At 43.0% G+C, this 18,046-nt stretch overlaps 2 protein-coding genes across 2 annotated transcripts; both read right to left on the reverse strand.

The window, feature by feature from the left end:
• Positions 1-1,705: 1,705 nt before the first annotated feature.
• Positions 1,706-4,377, reverse strand: LOC136429281 (uncharacterized). Its single transcript, XM_066419141.1, has 3 exons — positions 4,265-4,377; positions 3,685-3,812; positions 1,706-2,360 (listed from the first exon to the last, which is right to left on the reverse strand). The coding sequence occupies exons 2-3, from the start codon at positions 3,806-3,808 to the stop codon at positions 2,134-2,136; spliced, it is 351 nt and encodes a 116-aa protein (XP_066275238.1). The 5' UTR covers positions 3,809-3,812; positions 4,265-4,377; the 3' UTR covers positions 1,706-2,133.
• Positions 4,378-10,790: 6,413 nt separating this feature from the next.
• Positions 10,791-17,935, reverse strand: LOC136430275 (uncharacterized). Its single transcript, XM_066420732.1, has 3 exons — positions 14,194-17,935; positions 12,285-12,379; positions 10,791-11,433 (listed from the first exon to the last, which is right to left on the reverse strand). Exons 2-3 carry the CDS (start codon positions 12,367-12,369, stop codon positions 11,153-11,155), a joined length of 366 nt encoding a protein of 121 aa, XP_066276829.1. The 5' UTR covers positions 12,370-12,379; positions 14,194-17,935; the 3' UTR covers positions 10,791-11,152.
• Between the last annotated feature and the right edge of the window lie 111 nt (positions 17,936-18,046).

An 18,046-nucleotide genomic window follows, 5' to 3' on the forward strand; every position in this document is an offset into this window, starting at 1 on the left:
TTTATGTAAAAGCCAGCCTGCATACATGTTGTTAGCTGTCAAACTGTGTGACGGATGTTGAACCTGCCTGCTAGGATACATCGTCCTTCACGTTTTGAAGTGGAGTTTTCTGATGCTTTCTCTTGGGTTAGTTTTTCAATCATTTTTCACCTATCATAGACCCAATTTATGATTCAATACCTTCAGGATCACTAGTGGAGCGTGCACCGGGTGATCCACATCTGCTACACAAATTGGTGCATGTAACACGACTAATATAGATTTCTCAACATCATTATTATTATTATTATCAACGTACTGTTTGGAATAAATTATAGTGTGTCGTATAAGAACTACCGTTTTTGTGAGACATTCAAGTCGACACAGAATGTCCAATGCTAGAGGATAGTGAATGTGCAACTTTGTTTGTGAAAACACCGAGTCATGTCTCCTAGTAACCTTTGCGTGCGATCATTCATCTACCGAACCGTTTTCCACGACACAAAGCCAGGGTTGATCATGAGAAGATGCACAAATTGCCTTCAAGAGATATTACTTACTGTGCATGTTTCTTGGTTGATCTGATTGTACATGTCTCGCACAAAAATCAGAGCAAGAGCGCCGTGTAATCATGATGACGTCAGCGCGTTGCCACCTTACCACCTCAGACGGTTGGGCTAATTAGACTGGAATGAGGTGGAGTAACAAATCAGCTAGACTTGTTGACCTTCGTGTCAGCAGCCAAACGAGTTCAACACACATTCTTTAGGTACCTTTAATATGTAAGCCCCAGCTTTGAATTGTATTTGCATGATGTTTAAAGTTTGTATCAGCCAATGAAAGGGTATGTCACCCTAGCCTCCATAGCAGGCTCTACCGGGCCTTGGGGGGGGGGGGGGTGCTTTTATTGGCTTATAATACACTTCTTGCAGCCAGCCCGTAACCATCAGCCAGACCGTTTGGCCAAATGGTCACAGTTTGGCTGATGGTTACGGGCTGGCTGCAAAAAGTGTATTATAAGCCAAAAAAGGCCCGGTAGAGCCTGCTATGGAGGCTAATGTCAACCCCACCGACGGTGCGTAAGCACGTCGACTGGTGATGATGATGATAATGATGATGATGATGATGATGACGAATGTAAGCTGTCTTACAGATAAGGAAACGAAGTACCCAAACCCACACGCTGTTTACTTTTTTTCCGTGTGCGAAGAACTTAACGGTACAGTAGGTGTGAAACCAAAGTCAGGTTCGCCAGATTTTCGGTCTAACCCATGGCTTTCTTCAAGACAACTGACACTTAATCTGGACACGTGACCTTGCTTTCACATGACGCAATTAATCCGTCAAAAGTGGACAAAATTTGTGAATGGGTTTGTGTTGACCGATAGTCGACTAGTCTGAGCCATTTCAATGACATTTTTAGGATTTTTTTTTCAGTTTTCTCCAGGAGGAACCTGGCACGTGAAGCTACAATACAAGACACAGTTGGAGGCTGAGGATCCGCTTGGCTGACAGTTGTAAACAGTACATATATCTAGCCTGGTATCCAAACCTATTAGAGCTGCAGATTATTTCTCGTCCTCTCCTATTAGTATTATATCTGCCGATCTCTTTCGTCGGGACTCGGCAGTTGTAATAGGTATGGATGCTACATGTGCCAGGCTAGTACCTATCCGCACTATCCTACTTTGGAACTTCAGTAAAGAAATAAGTGTGTAATCTTGACGCCATTCACTATGTCTTTTTATTCAACTCTAAAACTAATTGCATGGTCCTTTTCACAAACTGATTTCAATACCACTTTGGGCCGGTTATGTAACAAAGATATTTGTGACCAGTTTTGGGTACCAGCCCCTCCAACATTTGACATGGTACGGATAATATGGTACAAATCTCAGGGTGATCTTTAAGATTTTTCTACTGTAAAAATACGTCGGTTGATCCCGGACCAAATTGATCTGATACAGCGGATTTCGTCTCAGTAACCATTGAGTTGAGCACGCTGCTTGAACATGTCCGTTTTGCATTACTGATATCATTTCCGCAACTTTGATTCAGACAGTCAGTCAGTCAAAAGACTCTCATCCACAAAATCGTAGAAAACAGTTACATGGTCTTGTGTCACGGATACATGGATGTGTCTATGTGTCACGGTCACGGACACATAGATCTGCCGAAGCGCGACCAGGCGTTGGGGTTGTACTGGACCCGGTCAGGGTCGCCGGCGTCCACCACCTCCTCCTCGGTCTCGGTGAACGGGTCGCGCCGCTGCACGCCGTTTGTTGGTACGGTCACCTCCCAGAAAAGGTCATCGCTGTTCAGTCCACCTCTCCGGTCCGGCCAGGCACGTTTGACACCCACTCTGCTTCGTATTCTCCTGCCTGAATAAAACACAACAACAAAAGCTCTGGTGACTATCATTTTTACGGAACAAACTATTTATACAAGTAGCTTTTAACACGCACCATAGGAGCAACTGTGGACAAAAGTCCAATTACCGTAATGGCTGGTCATCGACGTGCAACTTTTTAGAACAAAGTTTTTTTTTAAACATTCGTAGTCTAAAGTTATAGTTAAGTACAAAGCTAACAGTATGACTGGGCCAAATATCCCGCAATCACGACACAGCGCCATGATCGTCCATCAATCTGTAATAATGTTGATACGATCAAGTCTACGTCAGGAAAGACTAAGTGATGTTTAGCTTGAAGCGACAATACCCTCATAATAAGATATCAACTTCTCATTAGACTTAGTGATAGGACTACAATGCGGAAACGGGGAGTTTAAGATCCCATGATGGAGAAAACTGGGCTTTATCTTAATCCAAGCTGGATTTTCCACTAAAGTTCAATTCTCCATTCATAACTGACAGCACAAAATGGTTTTCCAAATGTATGTATGCAACAAACACAGTACTCGCCTATACTACAAATTACTCGACGGTCCGAAGATTCAGACAGTGATCAAAATACAAGCACAGCATGAATAAGATTATCCAATGTTAATGACACATAAGAATTTACAAATATATAATGATAAGTGTGCATAGTTGGAGTATGTTGGTGCATGTTACACATGAACACTCAACGCGACCACAGCTCACGCCACCGCTATCTACAGGGACGATTGTCCCAAACCATCGCCCAGGTAACACAAATGCGACAGGCAATGGACGGGTGGCGAGGTGGCCGGGTGGTCTTGTGGTTAAGGTTGTTGAAGTATACGCTAAAGGTTCTGGGTTCGAATCCTTGACAGGGCCGAATATTGGGCCCTTGGAAAAGGCACATAATGCCTATTCATTCAATCGGCTCAGGTAAAAATGAGTACCTAGTTTCGGCTGGGGACGTCTTCTCGGATGGGCGGTAAAGCAAAAGGTCCCTGGTTTCCCACTACACGAAAAGAGTAGGGGTCCATCCCGTTGTGAGTGGATCAAACCTTACAGTCCTGTCTTACGCAGCTTGTGCTTACTGTACAGAATTGGTGTCCCAGGAAGACTTCGTAATCTGTACTCTTGTCCATCGTGCTAAACTCCCAACAGGTTTCAGAAGCTCCGAAGTCCATCGTAGGTACATCATTTTTGTGAACTGCAAAACTGTTTTCATCAAATGAAAATGTTTATATTGGTTTGGTCTGGGAATAAGTAACTTAGAAGTCATTTTGTATAGTCATTAACCATTTGTAAGTGAGATAACGGGCATGTACCTCCACAGCCTTGCCTGTGCTGTGCCTCTCGTCCTCCTCCAAGTGCCAGACTGTCTACTGTGCTGGGTAGGATGGCGTGCAGCAAGACCAGGAGCGACGCCAGGAGCAAAGCAGTAGTCCTCATCGTTCTGCCGGTGGAAAGTGGCGGTACTTTTTCAAACAAGTAAGACAAAAATGTGCACTAGACGACAACAACTGTAGGATTGAGTCCTGATACGTCATTTTCCTGGTCATCATATCACCTTAGTTCCACGCGTTGAGACGTCGAGAACAGGCTTTTACCGCAAAACGAGATGTCAGTTGTTATTTTGTTTCTTTTGATGCAAGGAAAGCCAACAAGTTAACGCGATAGATTTTCCTCAAGTTTATGTCCCAAGATGGCATGTGTACGTCATTCAACATGCAAGGTCAAACAAATCAGAGATACAATTCTGAGAATCAGCTTCAAATATTACCAGGAATTCTATGTACATATTCATTTCGAATATTAGCAAGAATCTTACGTATGCACTTCAAGTTAACAGAACAGCGGGACTTTGTGTCGTAAAAAGAGGCCAAAATGCGATGTTGGCAAACTCACCCTGTTTCCTCCAGACTGGCAAGGCGACGAAAAGATGCCGACGAAAAGATAGAGTTAGGAATATTAGTCCGCCCGCTGGACTGTCAGCTTTTATAGATGTAGACACGACTTGTCCCGATTATTATATCCCTTAATACCATGTGGGACTGTCTTAACGAACGCTGCTCACTAAAGACCCCCCGCCGGGACACTGCGTCATTCCTTAAGAACACCAGATCAGTTGCCATCCCGATACATCCCTAACTACCAGAAACTTCCAACCTCTCAGAAACTTGCAATGTTGCGCTGTTTCCACAGTCGCCACTTTTTCCGTTTGACGATTCGAAGGACTCTAATCAGTATCATTCCCAAAACACGACTGCTGAATACCTCCAGTAGCGCAATAAGATCCCCGCAGACTCTTTCATAACCACAGATAGATTTTAACGAGTCGAACGAAGTTAGGCGCTGACGTAAGAGAGACAGTTATGCACAGGGGTCACTGTGGGATTCATGTATGGCGTGATGCGAGCTTTGATGGGACAAAATCTACTCGACGAAACCAGCATCAAACATCACTTAATGTTATCTCGACTGTCTGTTTGAGTTATCTTATCATCAATGTGTGAAAACCGACCAGCATGTAGTTGGCAGGGACCCGTCTTTTTTAGCTTTCGTCCGCGCATTGTAGCCATGGCCGGCTTCGTACTGCCATCGCAATGAACATCAACCTCGTCCGTCGTTCCACCTGTGCCACATAATCTTCGCCATCAACTGTAAAAGTCAAATTTAATTCCCTCCAAAGTAAACTTTGATTCCCTATCCCTCCAAGTCACTGTTGATTCACTCTTATATCGTTTAAATGCCTACCGTTCGTCTGTGAGTGGTTTGGATATTGTCGGTACTTTTACCATATTTAGTAAGAGTTTTAGATTTCTCAGACGTACCGCGTCGTTTGTGATTAACAGGCTACCCACGGACGCGTGGTTTCTCCAGAAGACTGTGGTGGTTTATTTCTCAATACCGAGAATTGGACAAAATAATTTACGACCATCCAAAAGCTATAAACTTCTCTTGCCAATTTGTACAGAAATACATCTTAAATGCATTTTTCAGCGGTCTCGACTAGATGGATGGTATCTTCGAGCAAATGGTATTTATTTGCATATGAAATAGTAAATAACGTGTAACGTTAACCACCGCCTACACATTCAAAACGAAGACTTCTTTATATGTCGGGTGTCTTTAGCACTGCTGTTTGGAAATCCTGGTTCTTATACCAGTAATCTATGATCAAAACAGTTTTCTGTCATTCATCCATTAGCGAAATGCCAAGGCTACTACCTGCAATACCCGGAAAGTCCCTCATGTAACTCTTTAATCCACTTCAGTGCTTCAATGAGTTAGATAGATTTGCTACCTATCCTTCATCCTTAAGCCTGTAATTTCCACGCTCATCCATGTGCTATAACGTTAATAGTTATCTTGCTTTTAACCTACTATTTGATTCTAAATAATTCTCAACTAAACTCAAACAATCTTCAGTCTACCCTTGACGTTGCAGTAGTTGGAGATTGGTACCGTCGGTCGGACTGTAACAGACTGAACTGAAGAGTTAATCTTTCCTTGTCTTGTGCTTCTCATATGTTCCACTTTCGTATCATTAATGAAGAGGATATTGTAAGAGTGATGACGTTGGCGTTAATCCAGTGTCTCAGCAATCAACATGCAGACTGCACCGGAGGACGTAAGCGTTCACTCAAGCCAAGTACCAGATAATTTCACATGGCAATAACGGCCGACGTCCGTTCGTATCGGACGATCGGACGTCATTTCAGTCATGTAACTCATTGATGTAAGCTTTAAGGTGATTAGATTTTGGGACCGATGACGCAGCAGTTTGAACTGTCCTGGAGTGCTCGGCATTTGATCATGCCAGTGGGGGGTCGGTTGGAAGAAATCTGATTCTACAGCTATATATCTAGGGATCACGGACAAACGTTCCAAATTATGGAGCTAGGTATCCAGTCAACAAGATTATTCTTTCGGGGCATTTGATTGTGGATTGCTTGAAGAGTAAACTACGACAGGGGCGTTAGGGCTGGATTGTCATGATTCTACAGCCTAGGTTGATGGTGGTATGATGTCGGGCTCGACTCTGATTTACAGTACTAGTAGTGTTACGTGCTGGTGATACATCATGATTTCTCAGTGCCTAATAAACTCCGTTGTTGATTTGGAATGCTGATAAACGATAAATGACAGACATAGCTTTCTGATTAATTCGATCCACCACACTTTTATACTAGCTGAGGCCGAGGTAAAATATGTTGTTTTCCCGGTTTCCCCAACGACCCTAGCAAAACCTGGCTGCATACCCTTGCCTTTTTTGGGTCGATCGCTGGTAAGGAACATAGACTTTTCGATCTGGCATCTGAGTGATAAAAAAAGAATTCGAAAAAGTCTTGCCAATCTGTTTTTGCAAACGTCTTGTATTTCACACTCTGATTAAAGGAGTCCTAAACTCCAGATGGTGGGGTTATATTTCAAAAGATGATAATTTCAGAGAGTAGAAATGAATGCTTTTTACAGTATACGATAAACTACCCACTGGTCCCGTACGCATCAAAAAACATTCAGTATTCTACTAAATTCCCAGGGTGACCCTCTATTTTCTAGTTAATTAAACTAAACAACCTCAGTCTATGGCTTGCTACAATGTGCCTGACAAGGCCTGACAAAAGTTAGGTTACAAAAAGAATCTCAGGGGCGATAAGAAAAACTCGTCTTGTTTTGTGTTCTTTTATATCTTATTAACAGCTGTCCTTCTTATTGTGCTTATTGCCCCTCATATATGCCCAAAATATTCACGATGAAGGAAGTGTGTATACGTATAGGGAATACATGGGTAGGGTCTGCACGGATTTAGTGAGTGTCATATTGTTTTAAAAACACCTTGTGTAATTCACCACAAGCGGAATTCTGTAAAATTTGGCTGATTATGTATTCATTGATACATAATCTAGTGTGAAATAACACCCCCTTCTGGAGTTTAGGACTCCTTTAAGGATTTGATCAGTTGGTGTAAGAATGTGTAGTAGACATTGTACTTTGTTCCATTTATTGATATACAGTAGAATCCGCTTAACTGCACATGTCGTTTGTCAGCGTATTTGGTGCAGTTATCCGGCTGGTGCAATAATGCGAAGTTGCCCAGCTGGACCGGTAGTACACTATATCATACAGGAGGTAAAAAGTTTATAAACCTCGGTGTGCTGTATGAACTTGTTAGCACGCATTTAGCTGTTAGAACGATTTCGTTATACAGGTACAGTGCGGCAACACCGTAGATGCCACCTCTTGTTTTTGCCACGTTCATGTATTAAAAGACATCTCAGGACATCAGGAAAGACATCTCAGGACACAGTGAGTGAAACTAGTAAGCGCCAGAGAGGTCCGTCTCATGTTTGGACAGATTTGACTGTGTACACCATGGTAGTGAATTACTGTACAATATACTGTACTACGTATCCAGTGGGTAGATATGATGCCATAATGATGGTTAGATGACTTAGATCAGTGACAGACCATTCTCCTTATAGCAAATTTGATGCAGTTATCCGGCATTGGTGACAATGCGCCGTGCAGATATGCAGAGTGATTGGGAACCGGTTTGGGATTTTGGGATTCGGTACAATTAGATGGAGTGTGTGTTAATCCCGGTTGTGCAATTAAGTGGATTCTATTATACTTGTGATTGTATAAAGTATATCTGTATAATTACAATATGAAATTGGAAATGCCAGTGTCCTGATGTAGTTCTACAATGCATTAATGTTAAACTGCATTTGTTGTATCACTTCGGCCGAAACAAATGAGAATCCCCCCTACCTACCCAGATTGTTCAGAACCGTAATCGGAAACACATCATTAATTTTCACAGGCTTTAGTGTATTCCTCGTTATATCTCCCGTGGGCCCCGCGATTATGGTTCCATTTCCGAAGGGAAAATGCAGATACTCATGATCAGCAATGATTTTCGTTCTATGCATATTACGGAACATGGCCTTTTGTCAATACAGTTAATCAGCACATTGTACTTCTTTGTTCCATTTATTGATATACTGTGATTGTATAATATATATCTGTATAATTACAATACGAAGTTCAAAATGCTAGTGTGCTGATGCTAAATGCGTCGACTTTGTTAATATACATATTGGAGAAAGCGGAACCCATCGTTCCTATTCAGTACTAGAAAAACGTGATACTGTAAATGCATTTAAGTTCGCGTGGTTTTTATTTCGCGCTAAGGCGAAAATGGAGTGTTTTTATGTTTGCGGCAGCGCTATAGTCATATACTGCTACAGAATTGGACAAAAACATTCGCAGTGGTTTTAAGTTCGCGGTGAAGCGGTCGCCGCGAAAACCTCAAATATAAAACCACCGCGAACATGTCTGCATTTACAGTAAGTTATACATCTATACAATCCATCTTGTATTCTTATGCTCACTAGCTACCATGGAATTACCTACAGTACACCGCTTGCTATAAATCTGCCCATGGTTACATCATGGTAGTTACATGTACGGGTGACAGGACACAACATTCTGCTGTTCGTATTTCTCTCGCAATGTGGCGTAGCTACCCGTAAAGGATAAAACCTTTCCCTGTGTCATGAGCCTTTCATGGCCATCTATCCACGCTATATTGTGTGGGAGGACTTAACCTAACTAATTTTTAACTACGGGGGTTTAGCAAGTAGTTGACAAGGGAAATTTTCTGAGGAGGGACGGAGAAGAAATGAAAAGATAAGTCATATCATGAATAGAACATGAATTACACTCAACACGTATTGACGTAAAATGGAAGGAAATTACATCTAACGTTACGTAGTTTTGAAGGGCATTACCTCCAATACATTGTATGGACTGAGGAATGTTGGATTTTGCCTTCGTCAATTGACTAAGTCTTCGGTGCATGTGGATATTTATGGGTTGATTCTTGGCTTGACGCTTGTGACTGGTGAACGTTTAGATTATCGGAGGTGCAATGTCAACGAGCTTTAGTTTATAATATATTTCCAGTTCCCTAGTTTATTCAGCGTTCTGCGCTCTGTGATTTCCCACCCAGTCCGCGTCATGGAAGGTGGCGTCTGCTCTATTTTGTTGACTATTGCTACCTCAAGCCTAGGTTACACATAGCCGAACATGGCCTCCCGACTCTCCCCCGACCATGGTTGGAGTGATTCGGGAGTGATTCGGGAGCTAGCTCGGTTGGCGTTCGGCCGAGTCGGCTGGCGTTCGGCTGAGTCGGCTGGTGTTCGGCTGCGCCAGCCGAATGTTTTGAAAATTTCAAAACATTCGGCTCTGGACGTAGGGTCTGAAATGGGTCGGCTGGCGTTCGGCTGAGTCGGCTGGTGTTCGGCTGCGCCAGCCGAATGTTTTGAAAATTTCAAAACATTCGGCTCTGGACGTAGGGTCTGAAATGGGTCGGCTGGTGTTCGGCTGGTGTTCGGCGCGGTCGGCTAGTGCTCGGCTGGTATTCGGGATTGAGTCAGTAGTAAAATTAGAACCTTAACCACGCCAGAAACACTACTGACTTACTCTCAACTAGTTTCCAACCTACCCATAACTCACCCTAAGGCCGTAGACAAATCTCTGCTAACTAATTCTCAACCAAGTGACTACTATCGGAACGTGGGCGAATCACCCCCGACCTTCACACGACCAAAAACAAAGAAGAACACTAAAAGCAGTATTAAAGCTAGCCATGATCCGAATTCGATCTCTCGGTGATGTTAACAACATAATAGAATAATTATTTTAATTAAAACCGCAAATGACCCCTATTTTGAAAGTCGCTGAATATGTCCATTTAAATTCGTGAGAGGGTCTGCAATCGGTCGGGGTTTAGTCAGGAGATATTCGGCAGTCTGCGGCTAGAGGTCGGGATGGTTGGGAGTAAGCTAGAAAGCATTCGGGGCCCATTCGGGAGTAATTCGTGTACTGGTTAGGAGATGATCGGCGCATCTTCGGCGCATGTTCGGCGCCAAAGATAGGTGTGGCCCAAAAACTGGTCAGACTGCTCCCGAACTACCGCCGACCCGAGTCGGCTAGCATTCGGGAGCCATGTTCGCATTCGGCTATGTGTAACCTAGGCTTCAGGTGCCGTTACTCACTACTTTGTTGACTATTTCTACCTCAGGTGCCGTTACGAATACTCATCCTTACCTCGCCACACCTTTAATCATCTGCACCGTCTCTGACCGGCTTACCTCTCTGCCAATCTGCTAGCCTGCACCGCTTTACTGCTATATCTTTTTCAGTCGGCAAAGGAGATTACCTCAACGTATCCACCCCCTCCCCCTCTCTTGCTCATAACACCAGCTTTCCCAACGTGAACGTGCGTGTATGTTTGCTTCCATGGATCTGCAGGTTATTGACAAATGTTAGAATGTGACCAGCCATACAAGTACGGCGACCTTAAGCTTTGTCTTGATCTAGAACCCCTCTTATAGAAGTAATAAAGGATTGTGACAAGAGGTGAGTGCAGCTTGCGTTCCCTTCAACTTTATTCCTGGAATGTTTCGAAGTATACCTACTAGTACTAACTACAGATCAGCTGACAACATCAGGCCCGCAGTACAGCTCACTTCGATTTCTGATACTTCTTTACTACTTCAACGATCTGTGCCTCGTGACTACTGGCGACAAATCTAAAAGAGCGCAACGCTACTTCAAGATATTAGCAAAATCTAATATTCTGCTCTCAGCAATTTTTTCTGTGGCTATTGAAGCCTATTCTGCATACAGTAGTTTCTCTGCTCACAAGGCAATATCGAACACGATTCTGACTACATCATATCTGCGCGTTGGGTAACCGTTTGTGCCTGAAACCTGCGCTGATTAACCATACAGGGCCAGGAAGCCTTGCGGGTTGGGCATCAGTTTGCTCCAGGTTACCACGCGGGACCCCTTCCACTTGGAGGATCTCCTTCGTCCGTCGCTGGTGTCCCGGGACTCGTCTATCTTCACGGCGGCGGGGCCCTGGCGGAGCGGCAGGAACTGGAAGGGCTGGGCAGGGTGCAGGAAGTCCTCGACTGTGGTCCGTCTGCCGCCGCCGACTCGCGGAGAACGGGGCGACAGAGGCACGCTGGGTGTGTCCATGTTCGGTAACATGACTCCACCTGAAGAATCACACACATCGAAGGTCGTTAGATATTGATTTAAAGACAAGAATCTCGAGCATACTTTCACGTGGAAGTAACTTACAAATAGCCTGGGTGCCATCCGATTATTAATCGGATATCTACCGTCCGATAGTAATCCGGTCTCCATGACCCGTCCCTCCGTCCAGGGACGGGAATTTGCTTGTTGGGATCAAGGACAATATAATGTCCTTGTTGGGATGAACAAGAATTTCACTCCATCCGTCCAAATATCTGAACTTAAATGAAATCGATGAAAATGTTTTCGAAAGTTAAAAATGACAAACCTATCAACAAAAATCAACAACACCTGATCCCAAACCATGATTAAAGCTGAGACAGCCCTGTCCGCCAGTGATTCGGTAGTGATCCGGTAGTAATCAGATGGCACACAGCAAAAGATCATGTATTCATCTTTTTCAACGTTCGTAATATGAAATAGGTAAAAATTTCATATTTTACTTCGATGTGGACAGAGCCCTGCTATCAGATTAGAATATGCCGGTATCCATATCGTATTAACCACCCTGTGTTTTTTTCTCCCATAGCAGCACGCAGTATCTCATTGATAAACAGACAAACTACTTTCGCTGCAGGTGGCTTTTCGATTAGCGAAGAAGAATAGTGAGATGGTGTGGTACTAATCAGCGCACGGTCGCTATGACGTGGCTTCAAAAATTATCACGATAAAATTGGATCTTTCCCTTGTTTCCCTTAAATCAGTCTGTGCTTTGGAAAACGACACTCTCTTCGTTTCAAAATTCTATCCAGTTGCTTGAGTAACTATTTTTGGCGACACTCTCTTCTGTCTGTACCACACGGAGACTTACTTTCCACTCCTTCTTGGAGAGGAATTCCGTCGGCACCGACCCAGGCTGCCAGCAGCAGTAGAATCGTCAGTGTTCCGGGCATCATAAATGTCGTCCTGAGTACAAACAAATTAAAACATATCAAAGAAGGGATTTCTACATTCGATTAATGAGACAGACATTCACAGATGCTCAAACCCGCAGATTCCGGCCGTATCTAGCCAAAGGCCGATCGCGACTTGAACTGGACAGGTTTTTTAGAGTGAGGGGTCGTTTTGGCAAATGCATGTGGTTGGAGCGAAGTGAAGCTATATGACAGGGACGGGTATCATGCTTTGATAAAAATGGCAAAAGGGTGTCGACCTCTGGGTGTCGACCATAGTGAATAAAGAGCGTTAAGCTAAAACAGTAACTTAGTAAGTGCTGGAATCTTCTCTCCAAACAAATCGGGTCGGATGAAAGATTGTGTAGCAGACAGCGACTTATGCTTCGGTCCCAATTGGAACAAGACTGGCAATGATAAAAAGACATTGCCATGGCGACGGTGGTTGTTGATTTAATACTTACTGTACCCTGCTTAGGGCACTGATAGGTGGTGCTGTTCATACGGGATTTCTAACGAAAAGGGTTGATGGACAAATACATACACACACACAGTGACACACACACACACAGACAACAACAGTACAACTACATTCTACCATACACACCCCACCACCAAAACGAACATCCATTTCATCACAGCCTGACCATGACAATTAAAAACAGCCCACTGATTGGGTTCCCACCATACACAATGACTATAATTCTACTCTGATACTAGTGATAGGACTGCTGCTTACATGAACAACATGTTAGGCAAAGTCTACACAAATTCTAACATCATAGTCCACCTACCAACAGACACGGCACACACAATAAAACAACAGCCTTTGTAAACAATATGTTCCAATAATTAAGACCTCTAAAACGTGAATGGCCAGGACTTTCCTCGGGGATGTTAGTTAATAGGACTTTCTATGGAATGTCAGGATGGAATTTGAGTCCCACTGAAATACCAGGAACACCAGTCCTAAAGGAATGCCAGTAATTTGTCCTAATGAAATTCTGAAGTGATGTTTTATACAGCAGTTTGTTTTTTTAGCACTTTTTTTACCGTAACTGGATTAAGGAAAAGTTGCTTCAACCAACGATGCAATCCTTTTTTAGAATACTTTTCTAACGTCCGTTTGCCGCATGAATTCCTAGCTATACAATAATATTGGTACGTTTGATTTATTTTGCTTGTCTACATATGTATGTATGGTGTCACCATGAAAGAGGCGGTGGTCCGGACATCCATGTTGACATGGATTGATCATCATGGCACGAGTCGCTCTATCACACATTGGGGGTTGGGGTTGTATATGAATTTGACGTAAGCCGTCGGCCTCATGTTTTGGGGAAAGCCTAGCTAAAGCCCACCACACTTGCCGATAGGTAAGGCGGACGGCGCCAGTGGACACTGGCTAAAAGCAAACATTCGGGAATTGGAAAGAAGAACTACAGCAACCCTTCCCCATAAGCACTGAAATCTTGCTACAGAAACAGCACGAAACATTACAGCTCGATATGACACCAGGCTAGCCTGAGTACCATCCTCCGTAGGTACGTTAGCAAGCGACAAGCATTGAGCCAGCGGTCACTACGGCCTGAGGATGGTACTCAGATCAGGCTAACACCAGGCACGAGAAGAAGTCCATCACTTTTTACACTCTGATAGCCAAATAACGTACATTGCGTGATTAGCATTCTAATGTCGTTATAGCATTGAGGTAATCAAATATTGTAAAGAAAGCTTTTAAAGTAAAAAGCAGTCCATTACATCCTCCTTAGAAAGTGGACATCCAAGAACAAACATGGACCAAACAGCCAAAGCCACAAAACTTACCTGGAGAGTCAAATCAAACGTCTTCTTCGTAGGTTGCCGACGTCTGTCCGTATCACTCCTCCAATCTGCACTGGTGCGTCGATAGCCCGAGACCTTTTATCTAGTCCCTCCTTTGACAACTCATGACGGGTCACGTGCTCTCTGAACGGAATTCAGTTTGACGTACACACTGCCGCCAACGTACCTGCAGCTTTTGTCTGAACAATGTGTTGTTACAGCACCGTGGAAGAGCTTCTCCTTGGTAGACCGGCTGACGTATTAGTACTGTATTATTTCTGGTATTCGATAATGATATTTTTTACGTTTAATCTGTAATATATCATTAGTAATCAATCTTTTGTTATATATTTGTTCCTTATGTTTATTTCATCATTTGTTATACCTTTGTTCGTTATGTATTATATCACAATTGTATAGTAACTAATATTTGTTAAGTTAATGGAGGAGAATTTCTTATAAGCCATGTGGGCTTCTTTTCTCCTCCGGCAAACTGGAGAAGCAAAGTGTGGGGTGGCAATGGTAACCTGGTGACGGAACAGGACATGCTGGATGACCATACATTGGCACAGGCGTTAATAGATACGCGGGGACTAAAAGTTTTTGATATGTTGCAACTTTTTGCTTCTGAATTCTATGAGATGTTCCCGAGTTCAGCGAGGTTTTCTAACGGTCATAACGCCCATGCAACAGACCTATAGAAGCAGTGGGGCGCCAATCAAGAATGGTGCCACTCTTTCTTTATGCCAGGGTCGCTGTAATTTCCGCGCGGACTATCTTCATTACCACCCCCCGTGTTCTTACCACGAGTTCCTCTCCCCACTCGGCGCCTCAGACGCACATGTACAGTCCTATGATGTCATAGGTCCGTCAGCTTCGCCCGGAATGAAGACGTGCGCCGACAGTCCGATCAGCGGAGCAGACCAAATTTGGTAGTGGTATCAGCACAAACAGGTTTAGCCTGCGATTCAGCCTCCTTGGCTCTCAACAAACAAGCAGGAGAATGAAACCTAAAGCAGACACACTCGAGAGAAGTAGAACTTTCCAAAAAAATCCAAATGACCATCATTTGTACCCGTACCTGTTTAATACCTCACAGCTCATAGGCCTTTCAAGTATGATTTATCATATTCTACATAAAACGACTTATCTTCCTGTCATCTGTACAAATATCCAGGTCAGGTAATTTTCTGATACGGTGTTTTCATCACCAAGGGTATTTGCGTATAGGACTACATGGAGAGTCCAGAGGTAGTTGAACAGGCTTCACTTGAAGTCAGACGGAACAGTAAGTTCAAAACAATTCAACATGCCATGAGGGTCTTCCTCACAGGTATGAATTCAATACCCAAACACGACATATAGCATGTGGTTACACAATAACAGCGTCTCCATATGGCGAGGAAGACCAACAAAACCTTGACGGACCCAAGATTGATGATGTACACGGCAACGGACTGTAACAAGTCAAAGATCCTCAATAATAGCGTCATGACAAGTTTACTCAAAATCGAATTAGCTAGAAATAAATTTCGAGTCAAAACTCACCGAACACCAAAAAATCTTTCCCACACATCAAACATAAAAAACATCATTTTCTGAAGTTTGACTAGAGCTCAGGTTCTTAGTTATACTTTTATACTAAATGTCATAAAACCTCGTATTTATAGCATCTCATATAGGTGAACAAAAGACGCAGTTGGTTGCGAAATAAATATAGGACTAATATCGTGATGTTACGCTGCTTTATTTTCTATTAGGGGCAATCCAAAGACACCTAATGCGTTATGGATCCCTTGCGTATTACAATGCATCAAAGGTAAATCAAAGTGAATCATTATTTTCTTAAAAATTAGTTTCAACTAATTCTGTCATTTTGAACTCTTCTATAGACGACAGGGCTACGATGGTTAGAGGCAAACAGAAATATTTACACTTGATAAAAAGTGTAAAACGAGCTGAAGTGTTACATCAGCTTCGATAGGGCTTTGTCAGTACCAGAGGAGAGTACACCATGTGTGGCCATGTATGGTTCTTCCTCCACAGCATGTCTCAGTGTTAGGGAGTCTATTAGAATTAAAGGAATTCAATCTGACGACGTGGAATTCATCGTTTTTAGTGATGAACTCCACGGCCGTGGAATTCATGGTTTTAGTGATGAATTCCACGGCCATTCCAAGACGGTTTAGTGATGAACTCAACAGCAATGCCGTCACTAATAGCGGCTATCCTGGTTAATGAATGAATGAAAGACCTTTATTGTACATTTATGCTTAAACAAGCTAAGTACAGGTCATGGAGATAAGCAAAGGACTACATACAGTGGTGATAATATAACGTAATATAATGTGATATCTTACTGTGTCTAATAGGACTAATCTATACTTGTCTACTATTTACAGGTTCGACTTCTTCTCGCTTCATAAGGCAATTGTAGATGTATGTAGATATGGAACTCGTAATACATGGTTTGTTCAGTTTCATTATAAATAGGAATTTTTCAGTGCTGTTTATATATTTAAAACTAGGGAACTTATCTTGTATATAAGTATAAGGATATTTCTCTCATCGTTGTATAATGTACATTCCACAACAAAATGACTTTCGTCCTCAATTCTATCTAAATTACAAAATTGACAAATTCTTTCTTGCAGAGGAATGTGGTTGTGCCTGCCCTGTTAATGTATTTGACATCAATATATTTCAAATTGCCATATTTGTCCATGGAATTGGCCATAATATCTCTTCCCTACGTACCTCAACAATACAAAGGTCTTTTGAATTTCAACTCAGATATCCACCACCACTATACTGTACGATGAATTCCACGGCGAATCGTCGCTATTAGTGACGGCATTGCCGTTGAGTTCATCATTAAATCTTCTCGGAATGGCCGTGGAGTTCATCACTAAATTGATGAATTCCACGGCGAATCGTCGCTATTAGTGTCGGCATTGCCGTTGAGTTCATCACTAAATCGTCTCTAAATGGCGGTGGAATTCATCTCTAAAACGATTAATTCCACGGCCGTGGAGTTCATCACCCTATTGATGAATTGCACGACCATGGAGTTCAACAATCCACGGTCTTCGGACATACCTGAATAACAATTTTACTGTAGATCTGAGTGGTCATGTACATGTATACATAAGCCTGACACATCTGTTTAACACATATGGCTGGTTGTCTAGATTTTCTTTGACGAATGTCCCCAGGGGGGGTGTAGGACCCACTTCCATTCCTTTGTACTGCTAACATTCCAAACATTCTTATTGTCTTAAAATTCCTATAGACAAATTCCTGTACAATTCCTAGAGTTCTTGCAAACTGTGCGTGGTACTGGATCTAACACGTGGAAAATCTAACCTTGGAAGCAGGCTCTTCTACGGGCGCGCTGTTTTCTGGTTGCTACTGTGTTTTGATGATTACAATTTGCATTAACTGCCATCGGCAACATCAGGGTTACTGAAACCACCAGAAAACGGTCAAAATTTATGAATTTGTCATCTTATCATTAGAGAAAAGGGCCGCAGTAAAGCCTGAATTGGGTGCTATAAAAATCGCACAACGGTGGATGAAATTTTGAACATCGTTCGGCCCTCGGTGATAGCTGATTTTAGCTGCAATTTACCTGCGATTTACCTGCGATCATCGTGCGATATGCTATCGTAGGTGCATCGTGCGATGTATGTGACCGGAGCCACCGCATATTTGAAATGTCTTCGGATGCAAAGAGACCCTTTGGAGACTGTGTCCCTGTCCTTGGTGCTGACTGTGTTTCCCTGTCCCTGATTGTGTTTCCCTGTCCCTGATTGTGTTTCCCTGACCCTGATTTGATTACAGCTGGTACTCTGGT

The sequence above is a fragment of the Branchiostoma lanceolatum genome, chromosome 3, assembly GCF_035083965.1.
Source record: "Branchiostoma lanceolatum isolate klBraLanc5 chromosome 3, klBraLanc5.hap2, whole genome shotgun sequence".
Lineage (NCBI taxonomy): Eukaryota > Metazoa > Chordata > Leptocardii > Amphioxiformes > Branchiostomatidae > Branchiostoma > Branchiostoma lanceolatum.